Genomic DNA, 25,024 nt, shown 5'->3' with positions numbered 1-25,024 from the left:
CTCCCTCCTCACCGCCCCTCCCGGAGTGCAGCATTCCCCACCCCCCCCAACCCTCCCTCGAATGCCCACTGGGGAAAACAGCCTGTAAGGTGAGCTCAACACTGGAGTGGCATTCAAACCAATGACATCCCTCCCAGTGATCCAGCCTCTGACTGTTCTGCAAACCCGACTGTCCGTCGGGGTTCTGGGCAGCAACCGTGGTCTCATCTTTGGAATGTCAAGCAGTCAGGAAAGAGACATGACATAGGAGCAGATTTAGCCATTTGGCCCATCTAGACTGCTGTGCCATTCATTTACTATCCCTCTCAACCCCATTCTCCCGCCTTCTCCCCGTAACCTTTGACATCCTTGCCAATTGAAAACCTAGCAACCTCTGCTTTAACTATACCCAGTGACGTGACCTCCACAGCTGTCTGTGCAGATTCAGCACCCTGTGGATATTACGGAAAAATCCTCCTTGTCTACCTTCTAAAGGGATGTACACTGAGGCTGAGATCCCTGGTCCTACTATAGGAAACATCCTCTCCACATCCACGCTGTATAGGCCTTTCAATATTCAGTAGTTTGCAATTGGATACCCCTCTTGTAAACTCCAGTGAGCACAGGCCCAGACCCATCAAACACTCCTCATACCCAATGAATGTGAATGCTCTGTTTGTTGGACTCACGGTCCAGAGATCTTGTATAGTTTCCAGCTCCCTTTAATTCCACTAGATTTACAGAAAGAGTATCCTGTCGTTGTGTAACTGAATGGTAAATCACAGAGCACTGGGCTGCTCCAAAAACCCACTGGCTCTCCTCCCGTCAAAGACCAAGGGTATTAGTTTTAGTGATAGTAAATGTGCGTATGATTGTCACACGTACCAAGGTACAGTGAAAGACTCCATTGCTTTTTACCAGAGGGCCGTTCAGTAGTCTAATAACAGTGGGATAGAAGCTGTCCCTGGCCCCAATACGTGCTTTCAGGCTTTCTATCTTCTGCCTGATGGAAGCGAGAAGAGGGAATGTCTGGTACAGGAGGGGTTTTTGATTCTGCTGGCTGCTTTACCGAGCAGCGGGAAATGCAGACGGAGGCGATGGAGGGGAGGCATCCCCTACGATGGGCCTTACATGTATCGAGATCCAGTGAAAACCTTTTGTTTTACCACAAGAGACAGGAGCAGAATTAGGCCATTCAGCCCATCGAGTCTGCTCTGCCATTTGGTCATGGCTGATCCATTTCCCTCTCAGACCCAGTCTCCTGCCTTCTCCCCGTAATATTTCACACCCTGATTTATCAAGAATCTATCAACTTCTGCTTTAAATGCACTCAGTGACCTAGCCTGTGGCAAAGGATTTCACAGATTAACCACCCTCAGGCTGAAGGAATTACTCCTCATCGCCATTCTAAATGGGCATCCTTCTGTTCTGAGGTTACACCTTCTGGTCCTAGTCTCCCACACTTTGGGAAACATCCACTCTGTCTAGGCCTTTCAACACTCGATAGGTTCCCCTCCATTCTTCTAAATTCCAGTCAGTACAGGTCCACAGCCATCAAATGCTCATTATGTGATAAGCCTTTCAATCCTGGAATTATTTTTGTCAACCTCCTTTGAATCCTGTCCAATGTCAGCACATTCTTTCATAGATAAGAGGCCCAAAACTGCTCACAATAGTCACCAGTGCCTTATAAAGCCTCAGCATTACATCCTTCCTTTTCTATTCTAGTCCTCTCGAAATGAATGCTAACATTGCATTTGCCTTCCTCATCACAGACTCAACCTGCAAGTTAACCTTCAGGGAATCCTGCACAAGGACTCCCAAACCCCTTTGCACTTCAGGTTATTGAATTTTCTCCCCATTTAGAAAATAGTCTGCACTTTTATCCCTTCTACCAAAGGGCATGACCATGCACTTCCTGACACTATTGCAACTGCCACTTCATTGCTCATTCTCCAAATCTTAGTCGTTCTGCAGACTCTCTGCTTCCTCAGCAATACCTCCTCCATCTATCTTCACATCATTCGCAATCTTGGCCAGGAAGTCGTTGACGTACAATGTAAAAAAGAAGCTGTCCTAACATCGACCCCTGTTCACAAGACCATAAGATATAGGAGCAGAAGTAGGCCATTCGGCCCATCAAGTCTGCTCCACCATTCAATCATGGGCTGATCCAATTCTTCCAGTCATCCCCACGCCCCTACCTCCTCCCCATACCCTTTGAAGCCCTGGCTAATCAAGAACCTATCTATCTCTGCCTTAAATACACCCAATGACTTGGCCTCCACAGCCACTCGTGGCAACAAATTCCACAGATTTACCACCTTCTGACTAAAGTAATTTCTCTGCATCTCTGTTCTAAATGGATGTCCTTCATGCCCTCTTGTTCTAGACTCCCCTACCATGGGGAATAACTTCGCAATATCTAATCTGTTCAGGCCTTTTAACATTCAGAATGTTTCTATGAGATCCCCCCTCATTCTCCTAAATTCCAGGGAATACAGCCCAAGAGCTGCCAGACATTCCTCATACAGTAACCCTTTCACTCCTGGAATCATTCTTGTGAACCTTCTCTGAGCCCTCTCCAATGTGTTTCTAAAATAAGGAGTCTAAAACTGCACACCATACTCCATGTGTGGTCTCACGAGTGCCTTATAGAGCCTCAACAACATATCCCTGCTCTTATATTCTATACCTCTAGAAATGAATGCCAAAATTACATTCGCCTTCTTCACCACCAACTCAACCTGGAGGTTAACCTTTGGGGTATCCTGCACAAGGACTCCCAAGTCCCTTTTGCATCTCTGCATTTTGAATTCTCTCCCCATCTAAATAATAGTCTGCCCGTTTATTTCTTCCACCAAAGTGCACGACCATACACTTTCCAACATTGTATTTCATTTGCACTTTTGACGTTCCTTTTCCAAATCCCATTGTGATTTGCAGCCAACATGCTAGCTACAGTTCAGAAGCTATAACTCCCATCAGAGTTTTTTTTTAATCCATGCAGGTCCTTAACTCTACCACAATGATTCTACATCTTCCAATCCTATGTCTCCTCTTTCTAGTGATTTGATTTCATTTCTTGCCAACAGAACCGCCCACCACCCTCTGCCTGACTGTCTGTCCTTTTCATACAAAGTGTACCCCTGGATGTTAAGCTTCCAACTATAATCTTCTTTCAGCCATGACACAGTGATATCTCTCAACATCATACCACTCAATCTCTAACTGCAGTACAAAGTTATCTACCTTATTCCGCGTACTGCGTGCATTCAAATATAACATCTTCAGTCCCGTATCTGTCACCCTTCTCAATTTTTGTCTCCCTTTTACACAGCAACTTCCTACTGACTGCAATTTTGCCTAACCACCTGCCTGTCCTTCCTGACAGTCTCACTACGCACTGCCTCTGCTTGTATAACAACTGCCCCAGCCTCAGCCCTATCACTCCGGTTCCCAGCGCCCTGCCAAATCAGTTTAACGCCCCCCCACCCCGAACAACCCTAGCAACCCTCCTGCAAGGATACTGGTCCCCCCTCGGGTTCAGGTGTAACCCATCCATTTTGTACAGGTCCTACCTTCACCAGAAGAGATCTCAAAGATCTAAAAATCTGAAACTCTGCCCCTGCCCCAGTTCCTCAACCATTCATCTGCCAAATCATCCTGTTCTCACTCTCCCTGGCACTTTGCACAGGCAGCAATCCAGAGATTACTACCCTGGAGGACCTGCTTTTCAGCTTTCTACTTGGCTCCCTAAATTCTCTCTTCAGGACCTCCTCCCTTTTCCTACCTACGTCATCGGTGCCAATATAGAACATAGAAAACCTACAGCACAATACAGGCCCTTCGGCCCACAAAGTTGTCCCTACATGTCCCTACCTTAGAAATTACTAGGCTTACCTATAGCCCTCTGTTTTGCTAAGCTCCATGTACCTTGATATGTACCAAGACTTCCGGCTGCTCACCTTCCCCCCTTTAGAATACCGTGGGCCTGATCCAAGATGTTCCTGACCCTGGCACCTAGGAGACAATCTACCATCTGGGTGTCTCTATCATGTCCACCAAATCTCCTGTCCACCACGCTAACTATGGAATCCCCTATCACTACTTCAATCCTCTCCCCACCTTACCTTCTGAGCAACAGCGCCAGACTTGGTGCCAGAGACCCGATCGCGGTGGTTTCCCTCTGACTGGTTGCCCACCACCCCCCAAACGGTATCCAAGGCGGTATCGAGGGAAATGGCCACAGGCTCATTTCTGCTCCCTCTCCTGACAGCTACCCAGACAGGTCATCCCATACATCAGTACATCGAGGTAGTAAAGAGGAAACCGGAATGCAGAATAGAGTGTCACGGTTACAGAGAGAGAGTGCAGCGCGGGGGCCACGACACGGTAGACTGGGAGATCGAGAGTTCATCTTCTTGCGTGTGAGAAGCCAGGCCATGAGTCTGACAACAGTGCGGAAGAAGCTGTCCTTGAGCTGTTTTTGTATCCTCTGCCTGACGGGAGGGGGATGACAATAAAATGGGAGGGGTCCTTATCGAATTATGGGAGCATTAGGGTGCACAGAGTTCAGATGAAGGGTCTTGACCTGAAATGTCCACCGTCCATTCCCCCCCCACCCCCCACAGACGCTGCCTGACCTGCTGAGTTCTTCCAGTGTCTCGTGCGTTGCTCCAGATTCCAGTGTGCCTGCCAGCTCCTGTGTGCTCTCTGCAGGCGGTGGTGGTGTAGACCAGCTACAAAACCACCCTCTTCCTCTGCAGATGAGCACAGAGCCTCATGGGGCATGAGGGTTAAACTGGAGGATGCTGGAGGTACTCAGTGGGTCGGGCAGCCTCTGTGGAGAGGGAAACAGGGTGACAGGATCTGCTCTACAAGCTGAGGCCTCCTCTATAGATTGTTCAGTCTTGGGTTAACCCTAGTGGGGGTAGAGTGCGTGGACTTCTGTACATTCCTCCCTGTCGCTGTGACCCCTTGCATCCTCTACAACCCTGTCCCCCTCCCCATCTCTGTAACCCCCTCCTACCCATCCACAATCTCCATCCTCTCCCAACATTCATCTCTCTAGAACCCATGCCTTCAGCTGCCAGGACTCTGAGCTCCAGGATCCTCTCCTTGGCCTTCTCTCCCCTCCTTCACCCCTCCATCTCCCACTGTGTCTCCAGCCTCTGTCAGAATCCCTCCATCCCTTACACCACTCCCTGACTCTGTGATCCCCTCCATCGCCTAATGCCCTACCCATCTCTGTGACCCCCTCCATCCCCTAAACCCCTCCCTCCCCATCCACAATCTCCGTCCTCGCCCAATTCCCATCTCTCTGGCAGCCATGCCTTCAGCTGCCCAGATTCTGAGCTCCGGAATTCCCTTCGTGGCCCTCTCTGCCTCTTCTGTGCCCTCCTTCGCCCCTCCCTCTCCCACTGCGATATCTCCAGCCTCTCGGATGGTCATTGGGACCCACACTCCCCTTCACGCCTCCGCCAGCCGGTGTTTGAATACCAGACAGATGCAGTCTCTGGTCCACAGCCCCCGTGGTAATGGGAATGTCCGTCAGCGGAACAGGATACACTTCGGACATTTATCGGGACATGGCGGGCGCCTTTGACGAGGTGCAGAGCGGGAATATCACGGTGCTTTCCCAGAAGTGCGCTGTCGTCCCCTCTCCTCCCAACTTCAAGATCTACAAGTTGATCGGTGAGACGGGGTGGGGGGGTGGTTGGTTCAGAAGGCAGGGTGGAGGGGATGTGGTGTTTGGGGTGGGGAGATGTGGTGTTTGGGGTGGAGGGGATGTGGGGTTTGGGGTGGGGGGGATGTGGTGTTTGGAGTGGAGGGGATGTGGGGTTTGGGGTGGGGGAATGCGGGGTTTGGGGTGGGGGAATGCGGGGTTTGGGGTGGAGGGGATGTGGGGTTTGCGGTGGGGGATGTGGGATTTGGAGTGGGGGGAATGTGGGGTTTGGGGTGGAGGGGATGTGGGGTTTGGGGTGGGGGATGTGGGGTTTGGAGTGGGGGGAATGTGGGGTTTGGGTGGAGGGGATGTGGGTTTTGGAGTGGAGGGGATGTGGTGTTTGGGGTGGAGGGGATGTGGTGTTTGGGTGGAGGGGATGTGGGGTTTGGGGTGGGTGATGTGGGGTGGGGGATGTGGGGTTTGGGGTGGGGGAATGTGGGGTTTGGGGTGGAGGGGATGTGGGTTTTGGAGTGGAGGGGATGTGGTGTTTGGGGTGGAGGGGATGTGGGGTTTGGGTGGGGGAGATGTGGGGTTTGGGGTGAGGGGATGTGGGGTTTGGAGTGGAGGGGATGTGGGGTTTGGGGAGGAGGGGATGTTGGGGTTTGGGGTGGAGGGGATGTGGTGTTTGGGGTGGAGGGGATGTGGTGTTTGGGGTGAGGGGGATGTGGTGTTTGGGGTGGAGGGGATGTGGGGTTTGGAGTGGAGGGGATGTGGTGTTTGGGGTGGGGGAGATTTGGGGTGGGGGGATGTGGTGTTTGGGGTGGAGGGGATGTGGGGTTTGGAGTGGTGGGGAGATGTAGGGTTTGGAGTGGAGGGGATGTGGGGTTTGGGGAGGAGGGGATGTGGGGTTTGGGGTGAGGGGGATGTGGTGTTTGGGGTGGAGGGGATGTGGGGTTTGGAGTGGTGGGGAGATGTAGGGTTTGGAGTGGAGGGGATGTGGGGTTTGGGGAGGAGGGGATGTGGGGTTTGGGGTGGAGGGGATGTGGTGTTTGGGGTGGAGGGGATGTGGTGTTTGGAGCAGAGGGGATGAGGGGATGTGGAGTTTGGGGTGGGGGGATATGGGGTTTGGGGTGGGGGGATGTGGTGTTTGGGTGGCGGGGATGTGGTGTTTGGGGTGGAGGGGATGTAGGGTTTGGAGTGGAGGGGATGTGGGGTTTGGGTGGAGGGGATGTGGAGTTTGGGGTGGGGGGATGTGGGGTTTGGGGTGGAGGGGATGTGGTGTTTCGGGTGGAGGGGATGTGGGGTTTGGGGTGGGGGATGTGGGGTTTGGGGTGGAGGGGATGTGGTGTTTGGGGTGGGGAGATGTGGGGTTTGGGGTGGGGAGATGTGGGGTTTGGGGTGAGGGGGATGTGGGGTTTGGAGTGGAGGGGATGTGGGGTTTGGGGAGGAGGGGATGTTGGGGTTTGGGGTGAAGGGGATGTGGTGTTTGGGGTGGAGGGGATGTGGTGTTTGGGGCAGAGGGGATGAGGGGATGTGGGGTTTGGGGTGGGGGAATGTGGGGTTTGGGGTGGAGGGGATGTGGGGTTTGCAGTGGAGGGGATGTGGGGTTTGGGGTGGGGGGATGTGGGGTTTGGGGTGGGGGATGTGGTGTTTGGGTTGGAGGGGATGTGGGGTTTGGGGTGGAGGGGATGTGGGTTTTGGAGTGGAGGGGATGTGGGGTTTGGGGTGGAGGGGATGAGGGGATGTGGGGTTTGGGGTGGGGGGATGTGGGGTTTGGGGTTTGGAGTGGAGGGGATGTGGGGTTTGGGGTGGGGGGATGTGGTGTTTGGAGTGGAGGGGATGTGGGGTTTGGGGTGTTGGGGATGTGGGGTTTGGGGTGGGGGATGTGGTGTTTGGGATGGAGGGGATGAGGGGATGTGGTGTTTGGTGTGGGGGGATATGGGGTTTGGGGTGGGGGATGTGGGGTTTGGAGTGGAGGGGATGTGGGGTTTGGGGTGGAGGGGATGTGGTGTTTGGGGTGAGGGGGATGTGTTTGGGGTGCAAGGGGATGTGGTGTTTGGGGCAGAGGGGATGTGGGGTTTGGGGTGAGTGGGATGTGGGGTTTGGAGTGGAGGGGATGTGGGGTTTGGGGTGGAGGGGATGTGGTGTTTGGGGGGAGGGGGATGTGTTTGGGGTGCAAGGGGATGTGGTGTTTGGGGCAGAGGGGATGTGGGGTTTGGGGTGAGTGGGATGTGGGGTTTGGAGCGGAGGGGATGTGGTGTTTGGGGTGGAGGGGATGTGGTGTTTGGGGCGGAGGGGATGTGGTGTTTGGGGCGGAGGGGATGTGGTGTTTGGGGCGGAGGGGATGTGGGGTTTGGGGTGGGGGATGTGGGGTTTGGAGTGGGGGGAATGTGGGGTTTGGGTGGAGGGGATGTGGGTTTTGGAGTGGAGGGGATGTGGTGTTTGGGGTGGAGGGGATGTGGTGTTTGGGTGGAGGGGATGTGGGGTTTGGGGTGGGTGATGTGGGGTGGGGGATGTGGGGTTTGGGGTGGGGGAATGTGGGGTTTGGGGTGGAGGGGATGTGGGTTTTGGAGTGGAGGGGATGTGGTGTTTGGGGTGGAGGGGATGTGGGGTTTGGGTGGGGGAGATGTGGGGTTTGGGGTGAGGGGATGTGGGGTTTGGAGTGGAGGGGATGTGGGGTTTGGGGAGGAGGGGATGTTGGGGTTTGGGGTGGAGGGGATGTGGTGTTTGGGGTGGAGGGGATGTGGTGTTTGGGGTGAGGGGGATGTGGTGTTTGGGGTGGAGGGGATGTGGGGTTTGGAGTGGAGGGGATGTGGTGTTTGGGGTGGGGGGATTTGGGGTGTGTGGTGTTTTGGAGGGGATGTGGGGTTTGGAGTGGTGGGGAGATGTAGGGTTTGGAGTGGAGGGGATGTGGGGTTTGGGGAGGAGGGGATGTGGGGTTTGGGGTGAGGGGGATGTGGTGTTTGGGGTGGAGGGGATGTGGGGTTTGGAGTGGTGGGGAGATGTAGGGTTTGGAGTGGAGGGGATGTGGGGTTTGGGGAGGAGGGGATGTGGGGTTTGGGGTGGAGGGGATGTGGTGTTTGGGGTGGAGGGGATGTGGTGTTTGGAGCAGAGGGGATGAGGGGATGTGGAGTTTGGGGTGGGGGGATATGGGGTTTGGGGTGGGGGGATGTGGTGTTTGGGTGGCGGGGATGTGGTGTTTGGGGTGGAGGGGATGTAGGGTTTGGAGTGGAGGGGATGTGGGGTTTGGGTGGAGGGGATGTGGAGTTTGGGGTGGGGGGATGTGGGGTTTGGGGTGGAGGGGATGTGGTGTTTCGGGTGGAGGGGATGTGGGGTTTGGGGTGGGGATGTGGGGTTTGGGGTGGGGGTGTGGGGTTTGGGGTGGAGGGGATGTGGTGTTTGGGGTGGGGAGATGTGGGGTTTGGGGTGGGGAGATGTGGGGTTTGGGGTGAGGGGGATGTGGGGTTTGGAGTGGAGGGGATGTGGGGTTTGGGGAGGAGGGGATGTTGGGGTTTGGGGTGAAGGGGATGTGGTGTTTGGGGTGGAGGGGATGTGGTGTTTGGGGCAGAGGGGATGAGGGGATGTGGGGTTTGGGGTGGGGGAATGTGGGGTTTGGGGTGGAGGGGATGTGGGGTTTGCAGTGGAGGGGATGTGGGGTTTGGGGTGGAGGGGATGAGGGGATGTGGGGTTTGGGGTGGGGGGATGTGGGGTTTGGGGTTTGGAGTGGAGGGGATGTGGGGTTTGGGGTGGGGGGATGTGGTGTTTGGAGTGGAGGGGATGTGGGGTTTGGGGTGTTGGGGATGTGGGGTTTGGGGTGGGGGATGTGGTGTTTGGGATGGAGGGGATGAGGGGATGTGGTGTTTGGTGTGGGGGGATATGGGGTTTGGGGTGGGGGATGTGGGGTTTGGAGTGGAGGGGATGTGGGGTTTGGGGTGGAGGGGATGTGGTGTTTGGGGTGAGGGGGATGTGGTGTTTGGGGTGCAAGGGGATGTGGTGTTTGGGGCAGAGGGGATGTGGGGTTTGGGGTGAGTGGGATGTGGGGTTTGGAGTGGAGGGGATGTGGGGTTTGGGGTGGAGGGGATGTGGTGTTTGGGGTGAGGGGGATGTGTTTGGGGTGCAAGGGGATGTGGTGTTTGGGGCAGAGGGGATGTGGGGTTTGGGGTGAGTGGGATGTGGGGTTTGGAGTGGAGGGGATGTGGGGTTTGGGGTGGAGGGGATGTGGTGTTTGGGGCGGAGGGGATGTGGTGTTTGGGGCGGAGGGGATGTGGTGTTTGGGGCGGAGGGGATGTGGGGTTTGGGGTGGAGGGGATGTGGGGTTTGGAGTGGGGATTGGACCACTCATTCCGAGCTCCCTTCTGCTCCAGACATCATTTCAAATTAGACCATTCGGCCCATCGAGCCTGCTCTGCCATCCCACCATGGCTGATTTATTATCCTTCTCGGCCCCTCTCTCCTGCCTTCTCCCCCTAACCTTTGATGCCCTGACCAAGTGACACCCTATCAATCTCTGTTTTAAACATGCTCAGTGACTGGACCTCCACAAATGTCCGTGGCAATAAATTCCACAGATTCACCCCCTGGCTAAAGAAATTCTTCCCCATCTCTGTTCCAAGTGGACGTCCCTCTGTTCTGAGGCTGTGCCCCCTGGTCCTAGACTGCGTCACCGTAGAAAATACCCTCTCCACGTCCACTCTGTCTAGGCCTTTCAGTATTTGGTAGGTTTTGATGAGATCCACCCTCATCGTTCTAAATTCCGATGAGTACAGGCCTAGAGCAATCAAATGCTGGCGCTACCTTAACCCTTTCATTGCCGTGAACCCCCTCTCGACCCTCTCCACCGTCAGCACATCCTTTCTTAGATACATGACCCAACACTGGTCACAATGCTCCAGATGTGTACTGACCAATACGTCTATAAAGTGTTGGGTCTGTGGCGAGTCAGGCTATTTTCCCGGCCGGGGCGGGGGGGGGCGGAACCTGGGAATTATTCCGGGGAGAGGACTGACGGCAGGAGGTGGATATCTCCTCACTGGGCCCTGCCCTTGTCTTGTTGCAGGAGGCCTGTACGGGGTGGTGTTTTTCATCGTGCTATTCGGCTGCTACGTTTCGAGGCTTCGGCGGTACATCTGCTCCGTCTACTACCCATCGCGGGAGCGGGTAAGAGCGAGGGGTGGGTGCAGGCTGCGGATCTGCCCTACCAGAAGCGCCGTTCACCTCCCCCTAACTGCCCGTCCCCAACTGCTCCGCGCAGTCAGCGTTGGAGCGCATAGCAAGATGATCAGCCGTGATCATACTGAGTGGCGGTGCAGGCTCGAAGGGCCGAATGGCCTACTCCTGCACCTATCTCCTATGTTTCTATGTTTCTATTCCGTAAAGCGCAAGGTGGGGTTATGGGTCCAGATGCCGGGAAGTGTGACTAGTTACAAGGTGGTTGAATTATGTGGGTCAGCTTTCATTTGTAATATATTCTGTTTAGTGCACATCGCACACGGTCTGGTCACTAATGTTCTCCCAGCAACACCTCATCAAAATCAGCCAGGGGAAAACGTTTCAAAGACAAATGTACTTTGTCCGATGTAGACGGCCCCAAGCTCGGTTGTGACAGGAGGAGCCCTTCTCTGCGATGGACTGAGCAGTATCCACCACTTGTCTGTAGTTTTTTCTCCCGTTCCTGAGCGCTGGTGTTCCCATACCAGGCCATATTGCACCAGCTGGTATGCTCTCCACCATGCACCTACAGGAGTTTGCCAATGGTACAGGTGACAACCCAAATCTATACAGAAGTCTGAGAAAGTATACGTGTCCGTGAAGCTGCTGCTGTTAAGTTTTTCATTGCACCTGTGCTACCCTCTTAATCCCATCGCCCCTATCAGGTCCTAGAGGCTGACATCGGCTTATCAGAGTCCTCAGGCCTGCCCCACTCTTTCATTTTTATGTGAAGATCCTCCCTCTCCCAGGGATGAGGTCTTTGGAGTTTCTATAGCTCTGGGTGCTAGCCCCATGTCCATCGCAGAGAAGGGCTTCCCCACCACTCAGCACGTCCACACGGAGCACTGCTGCAAGAAAGCAGCGTCCATCATCAGGGACACTCACCACCCAGACCGTCCCCCATCTCCCTACTACCATCGGCAGGAGGTACAGGAGCCTTGGGTCCCACTCCACCAAGTTCAGGAACAGTCGTCAGGCTCCTGAACCCACCAGGATAGTTTCACTCGCCCCATCACTGAATGGATTCTACAATCTACAGACTCACTTCCAAAAGGACTCAACAACTCGTGTTATAGTCACAGAGAAGTACAGCACAGAAGCAGGCCCTTTGGCCCATGTCGTCCATGCCAAAGCCATTCGAAACTGCCTACTCTCAACAACCTGATCTGGGACCATAGCTCTTCATATCCTCACTACCCAAACTTCTCCTAAATATTGAAATCGAGCTCGCATGGACCACTTGTTCTGGCGCTCATTCCACACTCTCACGACCCTCTGATTGTTCCCCTTAAACTTTTCACCTTTCACCCTTAAGCCCTGATCTCTGTAGTCCAGTGGGAAAAAGCCTGCTTGCATTTACTCCTCATAATTTTGTACATCTCCATCAAATCTCCTCTCAATCTTCCAAGTTGTAAAGAATACAGTCCAAAGTTATTCAATCCTTCTACCTCAGGTCCTCCAGACCTAGTAATACCACTGGAAATTTTCTCTGTACTCTTCCAACCTTGTTCTCATCTTTCCTGTAGCTGGGTGACCAAAATTACACGAGATACTCCAAAATTAGGCCTCTCTAATCTCCTATACATAATATCCCATCTTCTGTACTCAGTTCTTTGATTTGTGAAGGCCAATGTGCCAAAAGCTTTCTTGATGACCCTATCTACCTGTGACGCCACTTTCAAGGGATTATAGACTTGTATTCGCCCTACTGTTCACTGTGTAAAACCTACCCTGGTTGGTTCTACTAAAGTGCAAAATCTTGCTCTTGGCTGCATTAAATTTAATCTGCCATTTTCACCTCCTTTTTCCAGCTGGTGCAGATCCCTCTGCAAGCCATGGTAGTCTTCCTCCCTGTCCACTACACCCCCAATCTTGGTGTCATCCGCAAATTTGCTGATCCAGTTAACCACATTATCACCCAGATCCTTGATGGATAGCCAACAACAATGGACCCAGCACCGATCCCTGTGGCACACCACTAGTCACAGGCCTCCAGTCAGAGAGGCAACCCTCCTCTACCTCTCTCTGGCTTCTCCCACAAAGCCAATGTCAATTCCAAATTACTAGCTCGTCCTGAATGCTGAGCGACTGAACCTGCTTGACAAGTCTCCCATGTGAGACACTGCCAAATGCCTTACTAAAGTCCATGTAGGTAACATCCGCTGCCTTGGCTTCATCCGCTTTCCTGATAACTTCCTCAAAAAACTCGATAAGATTGGTTAGACATGACCTACCACACACGAAGCCATGTTGACTGTCCTTAATCATCTATCCAAATATTTGTATATCTGGTTCCTTGGAATAACTTTCCCACAACTGATGTCAGACTCACTGGCCTATAATTTGCTGGTTTCTGTTTAGAGCCTTTTTTAAACAGCACGATGCCCCCTCCCCACCCAACCCAGCACAGTGCCCCTCCTCTGAAGGCAAGGCGTTCCCTCCTTACCGCCCCGACTGTTCATTACAGTGGGAGGGTTCGGGCAGAACTGTGAAGGGTGCCTGGGAATGGAGGGGTGGGGATTGGGGAGAGGGTCTGGAACGAGTTGATTGCAGCTTCACTGACCTCTGTACTTACTCCCTCCCGCACCCCCCCCACCCTGACCAGATACGCATCTGCTACCTGTACAACCAGATCCAGACCAAGCGATCCTCTCTGATGAATGAACTCTTCAGATGCGTGCAGAGAAACTCCACCGATGGCGGCCACACCAGCATCCTCCTCGTCCTGGCAGCACGGTAGGGAGAGACCCCACCCCCTCCAACCCCAGCAGGGAGTCCCTTCGGCCCGTCAAGTCCATGCCGACCACCAGGCACCCATTCCCACCCATTCCACCCATTCCCATTCAGCATCAGATTAAACATCACTGGCATCGGACATGAAATGCATTGTTCTGTGGTAGCCGTACATTGCAATAAACTCTAATACAGACAATAAATTACAACTGGGTATTGGGGTTGAGATGTGTCTCTGCCAAAGGAGGTGTAAGGTGCTCCTTCCCTCCACTATGCAGGTCACCCTTGGGCAAGGTGTAGCACCTGCTTAGTCCCCCCCCCCACCCCGATCAGGGTCACGTGAAACCATGGGAGCAGGAGGTGGATGGTCGTATGAGCAGCCGGTGCAGATCACAACTCCTGGTTCCGCGACCACTGACGCCAGGCAGACAATCTCTGAAGAGTATTGATAATGGCTGGGGTCACCCGTCTTGTAAAGGCAATGACAAACCACTTTCTGTGGAACAATTTGTCAAGAACAAACATGGACAAAAGACCATAATAGCCCATACCATACAATGTGGCACATTATGACAATGATGATACATTACAAAAAGTGTGTGTACTGTATATATATCAGTCTCCCCTGTAACTATAACCCTCCCCGTCAGTCTCCCCATAACTATAACCCTCCCCGTCACTCTCCCCTGTAACTATAACCCTCCCCGTCAGTCTCCCCTGTAACTATAACCCTCCCCGTCACTCTCCCCCGTAACTATAACCCTCCCCGTCAGTCTCCCCTGTAACTATAACCCTCCCCATCAGTCTCTCCTGTAACTATAACCCTCCTCGTCAGTCTCCCCTGTAACTATAGCCTTCCCCGTCAGTCTCCCCTGTAACTATAACCCTCCCCATCAGTCTCTCCTGTAACTATAACCCTCCCCGTCAGTCTCCCCTGTAACTATAGCCTTCCCCGTCAGTCTCCCCTGTAACTATAACCCTCCCCGTCACTCTCCCCCGTAACTATAACCCTCCCTGTCAGTCTCCCCCGTAACTATAACCCTCCCCGTCAGTCTCCCCCCGTAACTATAACCCTTCCCGTCAGTCTCCCCCCATAACTATAATCCTCCGCATCGGTCTCCCCATAACTATAACCCTCCCCGTCAGTCTTCCCCCCCCCAAGCTATAACTTTCCCACCTGTAAGTTAAGCCCTCTCAATGTGGACCCACAGGTACAAGTTTTTTGCGTGGATCGCCGCCCTCACGGGAACCTACGAGGAGTACTGCCTGGCGTGCGGCCGGGTGATGGAGGGAGAGGAAAGTGAGATGTTTGTTCCCTGCATAACTCCTGGGTGTAAAGGTAACTGTCGCCCTCACCATCGTCCCCTCCACCACCTCCAATGCCCCGTGGTTCCGAGGCGACGACCTTGTAAACTGAGGAAAGGGTAGAACATAGAGGCCTAAGGCACAGGAACAGGTCTTCCTGCCCAGAATGATGCCAATCTGTAATCCCATCTGTTTACCACTCTGGACGTTCTCTCTTTCCCCCTCCCCTCAGGCAGAACAGACAAAAGACTGAAAGCACACACCACCAGTCTCAAAGGGCAGCTTCTATCCCACTGTTATCAGACCCTTGGTACAATAAGATGTTTTGTTGTCCTCACAATCTACCGGAAGTGGTCCTTCAACGTTACTGTTCACCTGCACCACACTTTCTCTGTGAGTGTAACACTTTATGCTGTGTTTTGTTACCCTGGCATACTGACGTGAAGAAACAATCTGTGTGGGTGATGTGCAAAATAACATCGATGAATCTGGAGAAACGGCAGAGACCGGAACAGTTTGGCACAATGGCGTCAGCAGTCAGCGTTGAACTCAACGCGGGACTGCCCTGGGGACTCCAGCCCTGGATTTTTCCCTCAGGGTTTACTCCCGAAGCCTTCCCCAGGAGTGGGTACAGCAGCAGAGCCGTGGAGGTTAGAGATCAGAGTTTTCCTTCTCCTAGATGAGCTGCCAACCACGGCTGACGAGCCCCATCTGCCCGAAGCGACTGGTTTTAAGACGCCAGTAACCCGCCTTTGCCCGTCCTCCTGTCAGTAGAAACAGTTCCACCAGGCTTAGTAGCTAAACCACTCAATAGACAATAGACAATAGACAATAGGTGCAGGAGTAGGCCATTCGGCCCTTCGAGCCAGCACCGCCATTCACTGTGATCACGGCTGATCATCCACGATCAGTATCCAGTTCCTGCCTTATCCCCATAACCTTTGATTCCACTATCTTTAAGAGCTCTATCCATCTCTTTTTTGAAAGCATCCAGAGACTCGGCCTCCACTGCCTTCTGGGGTACAGCATTCCATACATCCACCACTCTCTGGGTGAAAAAGTTCTTCCTCAACTCCGTTCTAAATGGCCTACCCCTTATTCTTAAACTGTGGCCTCTGGTTCTGGACTCACCCATCAGCGGGAACATGCTTCCTGCCTCCAGCGTGTCCAATCCCTTAATAATCTCACTCATGAAGGCCAGGAGCTGGACTGGGTTGTCAGAGGTTATTTGAGACACACGCCATTCAGAGCATTTTATAGATGGTGGGACCTTATCCCCACTACCTCCCCAGCTTTGACAACCTTAAGGAACCCTCTGCCCTCCAGTAGCTAAAAATTCCAGGGAGCGTAGTGGCTAGTGGGCAAAATTACAGCTCACGGCGTCAGATTTCGGAGTTCAATCCTGATGTCACCTGTAAAGTGTTTGTATGTGCTCCCCGGGAATGGATGGGATTCCTCCTGGTTTACAAAGACGTACCGGTCAGTAGGTTAATTGATGGTTGTACATTGTCCCATGATTGGGTTAGGGTTAAATTGGTGGCTTGAATGGCCAGAAGAGCCTGTTCGGCACGGAATCTCCAAATAAATCAATAAATAAATCTGAATTTCTCTACCCTTTCTCACCATTTTATACACCTTTGACACGTTTCCCGGGGGGGGGGGAGGTCGGTCTCGTGCCACTGGACAGTATAACAGAATGGCGTAATTAAATTACTGATTGAGGTGACACTCACAACACGCTGGAAGAACTCAGCAGGTCGGGCAGCATCCATGGAAATGATCAGTCGACGTTTCGGGCCGGAACCCTTCGTCAGGACTGTAGGGGGAAGGGGCAGAGGCCCTATAAAGAAGGTGGGAGGAGGGTGGGAAGGAGAAGGCTGGTAGATTCCAGGTGAAAAACCAGTAAGGGGAAAGATAAAGGGGTGGGGGAGGGGAAGCAGGGAGGGGATAGGCGGCACACATCAAAGTTGCTGGTGAACGCAGCAGGCCAGGCAGCATCTCTAGGAAGAGGTACAGTCGAAGGGGATAGGCAGGAAAGGTGAAGAAGGAATAGGGGAAAACACAATGGGTAGTAGACGGAGGTGATAGGCAGCTGGGAAACGTCGACCGATCTTTTCCACGGATGCTGCCCAACCTGCTGAGTTCCTCCAGCGTGTTGTGAGTGTTGCTTTGATGCCAGCATCTGCAGAGTATTTTGTGTTTACTGACTGAGGTGATGGCCGGTTAGGGATTCTGTTCTGTATTATCATGTGGTAAGGAAGCTGCAAGGCATCAGACTGCAAGACCCTACAGAGGGTAGTAATATCTGCCAAGAGGGTCACTGTTGCCTCTATTCATGACATTTACCGGGAGCATTGTACACAAACGGCAATGTTGAGGATCCCTACCGCCCACCCCACAATCTCTCTGACCCACGACTGTCAGGAAGGAGATACAAGAGCATCAGGACTAGGACTGTCAGACTGGGGAACAGCTTCTTCCCTCAGGCTGGGAGACTAATGAACACCCCGCCACCACCGAGGTCAGCGAGCTGTTTACCTGCACGGTAAATGCAATTTGAACTGCATTTTATTAATCTATTTATGGTAATATTTGTTTTCTGTGTTGTGGGTGATGTATTGTGGGTCTGGAAACTTTTTCCACTGAGGTTGGGTGAGACTAGAATTAGAGGTCATGGGTTAAGGGTGGAAGGCGAAATGTTTAAGCGAACCTCCTCACCCAGAGGGTGGTGAGTGTGTGGAACGAGCATCTGTGCAAGTGGTGGGGGTGAGTTTGGTTGGGACATTTAAAAGGAGTACATGAATGGGAGGGGTATGGTCCTGGAGCAGGTTGATGGGATGAGGTGGAACAACAGTTTAGCACAGACTAGATGGGCCAAAGGGCCTGTTTCTAGTGAGCACTATGACTCTATAAGAAAGAGAGAAAAATTAGAGAGGAATAGAGAGAAGAAATAGAGGGAGGGGTACAGATGCAGAAAGATAAGAATATGGAAATAGCAACACACACAAAATGCTGGGGAAACTCAGCAGGCCAGGCAACATCTATGGAAAAGAGTAAACTGTTGACGTTTCGTATTCTGGGGACGGTCTTGGCCCAAAACATCAACTGTTTACTCTTTTCCATAGATGCCGCCTGGCCTACTGAGTTCCTCCAGCATTTTGTGTGTGTGTGTGGCTTGGATTCCCAGCATCTGCTGATTTTTCTCTTTGTAAATATGGAAGTAGATTGGAAAGAGGCAGGAATAAATCGAGAGAGAGTCACGGTAGAGGAGAGAGACAGGAACAGAGTACAGATTGGGGGGGCCAGAGAGAGTGTGTGTGTGAGACAGAGAGAAGGGATATATAGAGATGGGTTCTAGAAAAGGGAGGGAGTGAGAGTAAGATAGAGATGGGAGGTAGAGAAGGGTGATGGAGAGAGTGGGAGTGGCAGTGGTGGGATTGGGGAGAGAGGGAGAAGTTTAGTGAGAGGCAGAAGATGGGGGGAGTGGGAGTGAGTGGCAAAGAGAGAGTGTCAGGAGTGAGAGGGAAAGATAGAGTACTGTTGGGGGGGACAGCTTACCTGGGGGAAGCGACAGTGGCCGTGCCTCCGGCACAGAGTCCGGCCCTGTAGCTCAGAAGGGTAGGGCAAGGAAGAGGAGGGCAGTTGTGATAGGGGACTCGATAGTAAGGGGGTCAGATAGGCGATTCTGTGGACACAGTCCAGAGACCCGGATGGTAGTTTGCCTCCCTGGTGCCAGGGTCCGGGATATTTCTGATCGTGTTCAAGATATCCTGAAGTGGGAGGGTGAGGAGCCAGAGGTCATGGTACATATAGGTACCAATGACGTAGGTAGGAAAAGGGAAGCGGTCCTGAAAGGAGAATATAGGGAGCTAGGAAGGGAGTTGAGAGAAAGGACCGCAAAGGTAGTAATCTCGGGGTTAGTGCCTGTGCCACGCGACAGTGAGAGTAGGAATGCGATGAGGTGGAGGATAAATGCGTGGCTGAGGGATTGGAGCAGGGGGCAGGGATTCAAGTGTTTGGATCATTGGGACCTCTTTTGGTGCAGGCGTGACCTGTACAAAAAGGACGGGTTACACTTGAATCCTAGGGGGACCAATATCCTGGCAGGGAGATTAGCGAGGGCTACTGAGGTGACTTTAAACTAGAATGGTTGGGGGGTGGGAATCAAATTAAAGAGGCTAGGCGAGATGAGGTTAGTTCACAGCAGGGGGATGGGAACCAGTGCAGAGAGACAGAGGGGTGTAAAGTGAGGGTAGAAGCAAAAAGTAGTAAGGAGAAACGTAAAAGAGGCAGGCCGACAAATCCAGGGCAAGCATCAAAAAGGGCCACTTTTCAACATAATTGTATAAGGGCTAAGAGAGTTGTAAAAGAGCGCCTGAAGGCTTTGTGTGTCAATGCAAGGAGCATTCGTAACAAGGTGGATGAATTGAAAGTGCAGATTGTTATTAATGATTATGATATAGTTGGGATCACAGAGACATGGCTCCAGGGTGACCAAGGATGGGAGCTCAATGTTCAGGGATATTCAATATTCAGGAGGGATAGACATGAAGGAAGGGGAGGTGGGGTGGCGTTGCTGGTTAAAGATGAGATTAACGCAATAGAAAGGAAGGACATAAGCCGGGAAGATGTGGAATTGATATGGGTAGAGCTGCATAACATTAAGGGGCAGAAAACACTGGTGGGAGTTGTGTACAGGCCACCTAACAGTAGTAGTGAGGTTGGGGATGGTATTAAACAGGAAATTAGAAATGTGTGCAATAAAGGAACAGCGGTTATAATGGGTGACTTCAGTCTACATGTAGATTGGGTGAACCAAATTGGTAAGGGTGCTGAGGAAGAGGATTTCTTGGAATGTATGCGGGATGGTTTTTTGAACCAACATGTCGAGGAACCAACGAGAGAGCAGGCTATTCTAGACTGGGTTTTGAGCAATGAGGAAGGGTTAATTAGCAATCTTGTCGTGAGAGGCCCCTTGGGTAAGAGTGACCATAATATGGTGGAATTCTTCATTAACATGGAGAGTGACATAGTTAATTCAGAAACAAAGGTTCTGAACTTAAAGAGGGGTAACTTTGAAGGTATGAGACGTGAATTAGCTAAGATAGACTGGCAAATGACACTTAAAGGATTGACGGTGGATATGCAATGGCAAGCATTTAAGGATTGCATGGATGAACTACAACAATTGTTCATCCCAGTTTGGCAAAAGAATAAATCAAGGAAGGTAGTGCACCCGTGGCTGACAAGAGAAATTAGGGATAGTATCAATTCCAAAGAAGAAGCATACAAATTAGCCAGAGAAAGTGGCTCACCTGAGGACTGGGAGAAATTCAGAGTTCAGCAGAGGAGGGCAAAGGGCTTAATTAGGAAGGGGAAAAAAGATTAGGAGAGAAAACTGGCAGGGAACATAAAAACTGACTGTAAAAGCTTTTATAGATATGTAAAAAGGAAAAGACTGGTAAAGACAAATGTAGGTCCCCTGCAGACAGAAACAGGTGAATTGATTATGGGGAGCAAGGACATGGCAGACAAATTGAATAATTACTTTGGTTCTGTCTTCACTAAGGAGGACATAAATAATTATCCAGAAATAGTAGGGGACAGAGGGTCCAGTGAGATGGAGGAACTGAGCGAAATACATGTTAGTAGGGAAGTGGTGTTGGGTAAATTGAAGGGATTAAAGGCAGATAAATCCCCAGGGCCAGATGGTCTGCATCCCAGAGTGCTTAAGGAAGTAGCCCAAGAAATAGTGGATGCATTAGTGATAATTTTTCAAAACTCGTTAGATTCTGGACTAGTTCCTGAGGATTGGAGGGTGGCTAATGTAACCCCACTTTTTAAAAAAGGAGGGAGAGAAAGACCGGGGAATTATAGACCGGTTAGCCTAACGTTGGTGGTGGGGAAACTGCTGGAGTCAGTTATCAAAGATGTGATAACAGCACATTTGGAAAGCGGTGAAATCATCGGACAAAGTCAGCATGGATTTGTGAAAGGAAAATCATGTCTGACGAATCTCATAGAATTTTTTGAGGATGTAACTAGTAGAGTGGATAGGGGAGAACCAGTGGATGTGGTATATTTGGATTTTCAAAAGGCTTTTGACAAGGTCCCACACAGGAGATTAGTGTGCAAACTTAAAGCACACAGTATTGGGGGTAAGGTATTGATGTGGATAGAGAATTGGTTAGCAGACAGGAAGCAAAGAGTGGGAATAAACGGGACCTTTTCAGAATGGCAGGCAGTGACTAGTGGGGTACCGCAAGGCTCAGTGCTGGGACCCCAGTTGTTTACAATATATATTAATGACTTGGATGAGGGAATTAAATGCAGCATCTCCAAGTTTGCGGATGACACGAAGCTGGGCAGCAGTGTTAGCTGTGAGGAGGATGCTAAGAGGATGCAGGGTGACTTGGATAGGTTGGGTGAGTGGGCAAATTCATGGCAGATGCAATTTAATGTGGATAAATGTGAAGTTATCCACTTTGGTGGCAAAAATAGGAAAACAGATTATTATCTGAATCGTGGCCGATTAGGAAAAGGGGAGGTGCAACGAGACCTAGGTGTCATTATACACCAGTCATTGAAAGTGGGCATGCAGGTACAGCAGGCGGTGAAAAAGGCGAATGGTATGCTGGCATTTATAGCGAGAAGATTCGAGTACAGGAGCAGGGAGGTACTACTGCAGTTGTACAAGGCCTTGGTGAGACCACACCTGGAGTATTGTGTGAAGTTTTGGTCCCCTAATCTGAGGAAAGACATCCTTGCCATAGAGGGAGTACAAAGAAGGTTCACCAGATTGATTCCTGGGTTGGCAGTACTTTCATATGAAGAAAGACTGGATGAACTGGGCTTGTACTCGTTGGAATTTAGAAGATTGAGGGGGGATCTGATTGAAACGTATAAAATCCTAAAGGGATTGGACAGGCTAGATGCAGGAAGATTGTTCCCGATGTTGGGGAAGTCCAGAACGAGGGGTCACAGTTTGAGGATAAAGGGGAAGCCTTTTAGGACCGAGATTAGGAAAAACTTCTTCACACAGAGAGTGGTGAATCTGTGGAATTCTCTGCCACAGGAAACAGTTGAGGCCAGTTCATTGGCTATATTTAAGAGGGAGTTAGATATGGCCCTTGTGGCTACAGGGGTCAGGGGGTATGGAGGGAAGGCTGGGGCGGGGTTCTGAGTTGGATGATCAGCCATGATCATAATAAATGGCGGTGCAGGCTCGAAGGGCCGAATGGCCTACTCCTGCACCTATTTTCTATGTTTCTATGTTTCTATAGAGAACGGCGGGGGGGAAGAGAGAGGGAGAGAGAAGAGGTGGAGACGGAGTCCTGACAATGTCGATGTTCTTGCTGGTGCTGGCGGAACATTCCAGGGTTGTAGTCGTCCCTCCTCGATAAGCCGTTTGCAGTCTGACAGAGACCCCCCTCTAACCAGTGTTCGCCCCCCTCCCCACAGGCATTTACTGCACGGAGTGCTACCAGAAAATGAACAATATCTGCTCGGTGTGTATGGGACCCCTCGCCTACCAGGGAGACATCGATGAGGAGGTGTAAGTCAGACCACCCCCGCAGCTCAGAGGACTACCTCCTCCTCTGCCCACCCTGGGCTCGTTCTTTCCCGGGCTGGACTACTGGAGCCACCAGCCGGCTGTTTGCCTTCAACTCAGAACAGTACAGCACAGGGAGAGGCCCTTTGGCTCGACAGTGAGGCACGACTAGGGGCTTCGGGGGTTCAGAGTTCAATCCTGTAAAGATTTTAACCCTCCTCCCCGTTGAATGCGTGGGTTTCCTCCGGGTGCTCCAGTTTCCTCCCACATTCCAAAGGCATATAGGTTAATTGGTCACTGTAAATTGTCCTGTGATTGGGCCAGGGTTAAATCATGGGCTGTGGGACTGTGCAGCTCGAAGGGCCAGTTCCACGCTGGACGTCTAAATAAATAGACATGCTGAACATAACACAGAATTAAAGTAATCGCGCCTGACTGCATGGGCTCCCTGTCCGTCCGTTCCCAATCTGTTTGTGTGTCTGTCCAAATGCCCGCTGAACATATCAGCATCCTGGCAGTGCCCTCCCACCACTCTCCCTGACAGAGAAACTTACCCCCTCACCTCTTGCCTCACCTTAAACCCACGTCCTCGGAGTCTGACATTTTCACCCTGTGTATAAAGAGCCGGAATAATATTATAAACCTCTGTCAGGGCTCCCCTCTGCCTCTGGTGCTCAAAGTAAATTTATTTTCAAAGTGGAATATGTCACCACGTACCACCCTGAGAATTATTTATTTAAAGACTCAGTGAAGAATTGGCCCTTCTGGCCGCACGACCCAGCAACCCCTGATATAACCCGAGCCTAGTCACATTGCCAATTTACAATTTCTTGCAGGCATTCACAATAAGTACAAAGAAACACCATAGACTCAATGAAAACCCCGATCGCAGCAAAGTCAGGCAACCAATGTGCAAAAGGCAACTAATTGTGCAAATACATAAAGAGAAAAAATACATAAAATAATGATAACAAATAAATATCGAGAACATGACTTGTAGAGTCTTTGAAAGTGAGTCCAGAGGTCATTCAGTGATGGGGCGAGTGAAGTTATCCCCTCTGGTTTAAGAGCCTGGTGGCCTAGAGATGATAACTGTTCCTGATCCTGTTCTATTTGTCCAACTTCTCCTTGTCGCTGAGTTGGTCAAACCAATGTACCGTTGGGAAGGGTTGAGAGGCAGCTTCAAGTTCCTCGACTGTGCTCCCTCCACACTGGCGTGGTGGGGCAGCACAGGGACAGGCTGTTTGGCCATGTTATTGTGCCAAATGTATTAACCTAGTAATTAAATCGAACTAAACTAAACTAACCCCTTCTGTCTACACTATGTCCACGTCCCTCCATTCCCTGCACATCGATGGGCTTGGGCTGTCTACGAGCCTCTTAAACACCTCTATCATACCTGCCTGTATCACCACCCCTGGCAGCGCACTCCAGACCCCCTCCACTCTGTAAAACTGGCCCAGCACCTCTCCTTTAAATTCCCCCCTCTCACCTTAAATGCCCCCTCTCATTTCTGTTGGCCGGGTCCAGAGAAAACAACCCAATTTGCCCAACCTCTCCTTATGGTTCATACCCTCTAACCCAGGCAGCGTCCTGGTGAAGCTCTTCTGCACCCTCTCCAAAGGCTGCAGCGGGGTGACCAGATCTAATGCAGCCTAACCAGAATGTTATAAGCTGCAACGTAACTCCCCGATTCTTGAATTTAAATGCTTTGACGGATGATCTTAGATAGATTTGACCTGTCCATGAGGATTCCCTCAAACTGCTACTGATACACCATAGGAAGGGTCCTGACGGGTTGTATCACATTCTGGTAGGCAACTGGACACTGGAATCTGCGGAGAGCAGTAAACACGGCCCCATCCATCACAGGCGAGTCACCCCCGTTCCGTCCGGTCTGACTTCACCGATACTTCAACAGTATCATCAGGGATACCTGACACCCTCCACTCTCTTCTGTCTTCTAGAGAAGACGCAGGGGCTTGAAAGCACAGACGACCACTGCTGTCAGACCCCTGAACCGACCGGTTCTCTCACATCCCCTTCCTGGTGGGGCTGCCACGTTCTCAGACCCTTATCCGCCGTTGCTGCTTTATGACACCCCACTGCGCGCCGGCTGAGACTGCACTCTGCGCCTTTATTAGGATCGATGTTTATTGATGAGCTTCACGCAAGCGAGGAGTTTCATTGCACCACAATAAACTGGTCAGAATGGGGTTCATTATCACCGACATGCTGTGTGTTGTGAACATTGTTGTGATGTAGCAGAGGGACAGTGTAAAACATAACAATTACTTTAAGTTACAGGCTGAAATACAATACAACACCCTGATTAAGGTTTTTACTGCTATACTGTAGGTATTTCATTTTAGCAGCTCTGTAGAAGCAGTGTGTCCTGTTTTAGGATGTTTGATTTCGGCTAAAAGTTGAGGGGCTATGATGTCCAACTTAGGAATGTTGTGTCAGCCAGTCAGGATGGCGGAATCGGGGAAAGTTCGAGAGAACGGGCGGAGGGAGGTTTATTTTTGACGGACAGTGTAGTTCACACGTCTTTCTAGTGGCGGGAGCGGCGGAGAGGA

At 51.5% G+C, this 25,024-nt stretch overlaps 1 protein-coding gene across 1 annotated transcript in view; it reads left to right on the top strand.

The window, feature by feature from the left end:
- dcst2 (DC-STAMP domain containing 2) overlaps window positions 1-24,809 on the top strand; it is a 48,908-nt gene extending 24,099 nt beyond the window's left edge. Inside the window, exons 10-15 of the mRNA XM_063041909.1 lie at window positions 5,509-5,676; window positions 10,704-10,804; window positions 13,461-13,591; window positions 14,800-14,927; window positions 22,355-22,448; window positions 24,413-24,809. Coding sequence (XP_062897979.1) covers window positions 5,509-5,676; window positions 10,704-10,804; window positions 13,461-13,591; window positions 14,800-14,927; window positions 22,355-22,448; window positions 24,413-24,431 — 641 coding nt within the window. The 3' untranslated portion in view covers window positions 24,432-24,809. The remainder of the gene's footprint in view (window positions 1-5,508; window positions 5,677-10,703; window positions 10,805-13,460; window positions 13,592-14,799; window positions 14,928-22,354; window positions 22,449-24,412) is intronic.
- Window positions 24,810-25,024: the final 215 nt, after the last annotated feature.

The sequence above is a fragment of the Mobula hypostoma genome, chromosome 2 (genome assembly GCF_963921235.1).
Source record: "Mobula hypostoma chromosome 2, sMobHyp1.1, whole genome shotgun sequence".
Lineage (NCBI taxonomy): Eukaryota > Metazoa > Chordata > Chondrichthyes > Myliobatiformes > Myliobatidae > Mobula > Mobula hypostoma.
The sequence above is the reverse complement of the archived record's forward strand: the minus strand, read 5'-3'. Positions and strand labels throughout refer to the sequence as shown.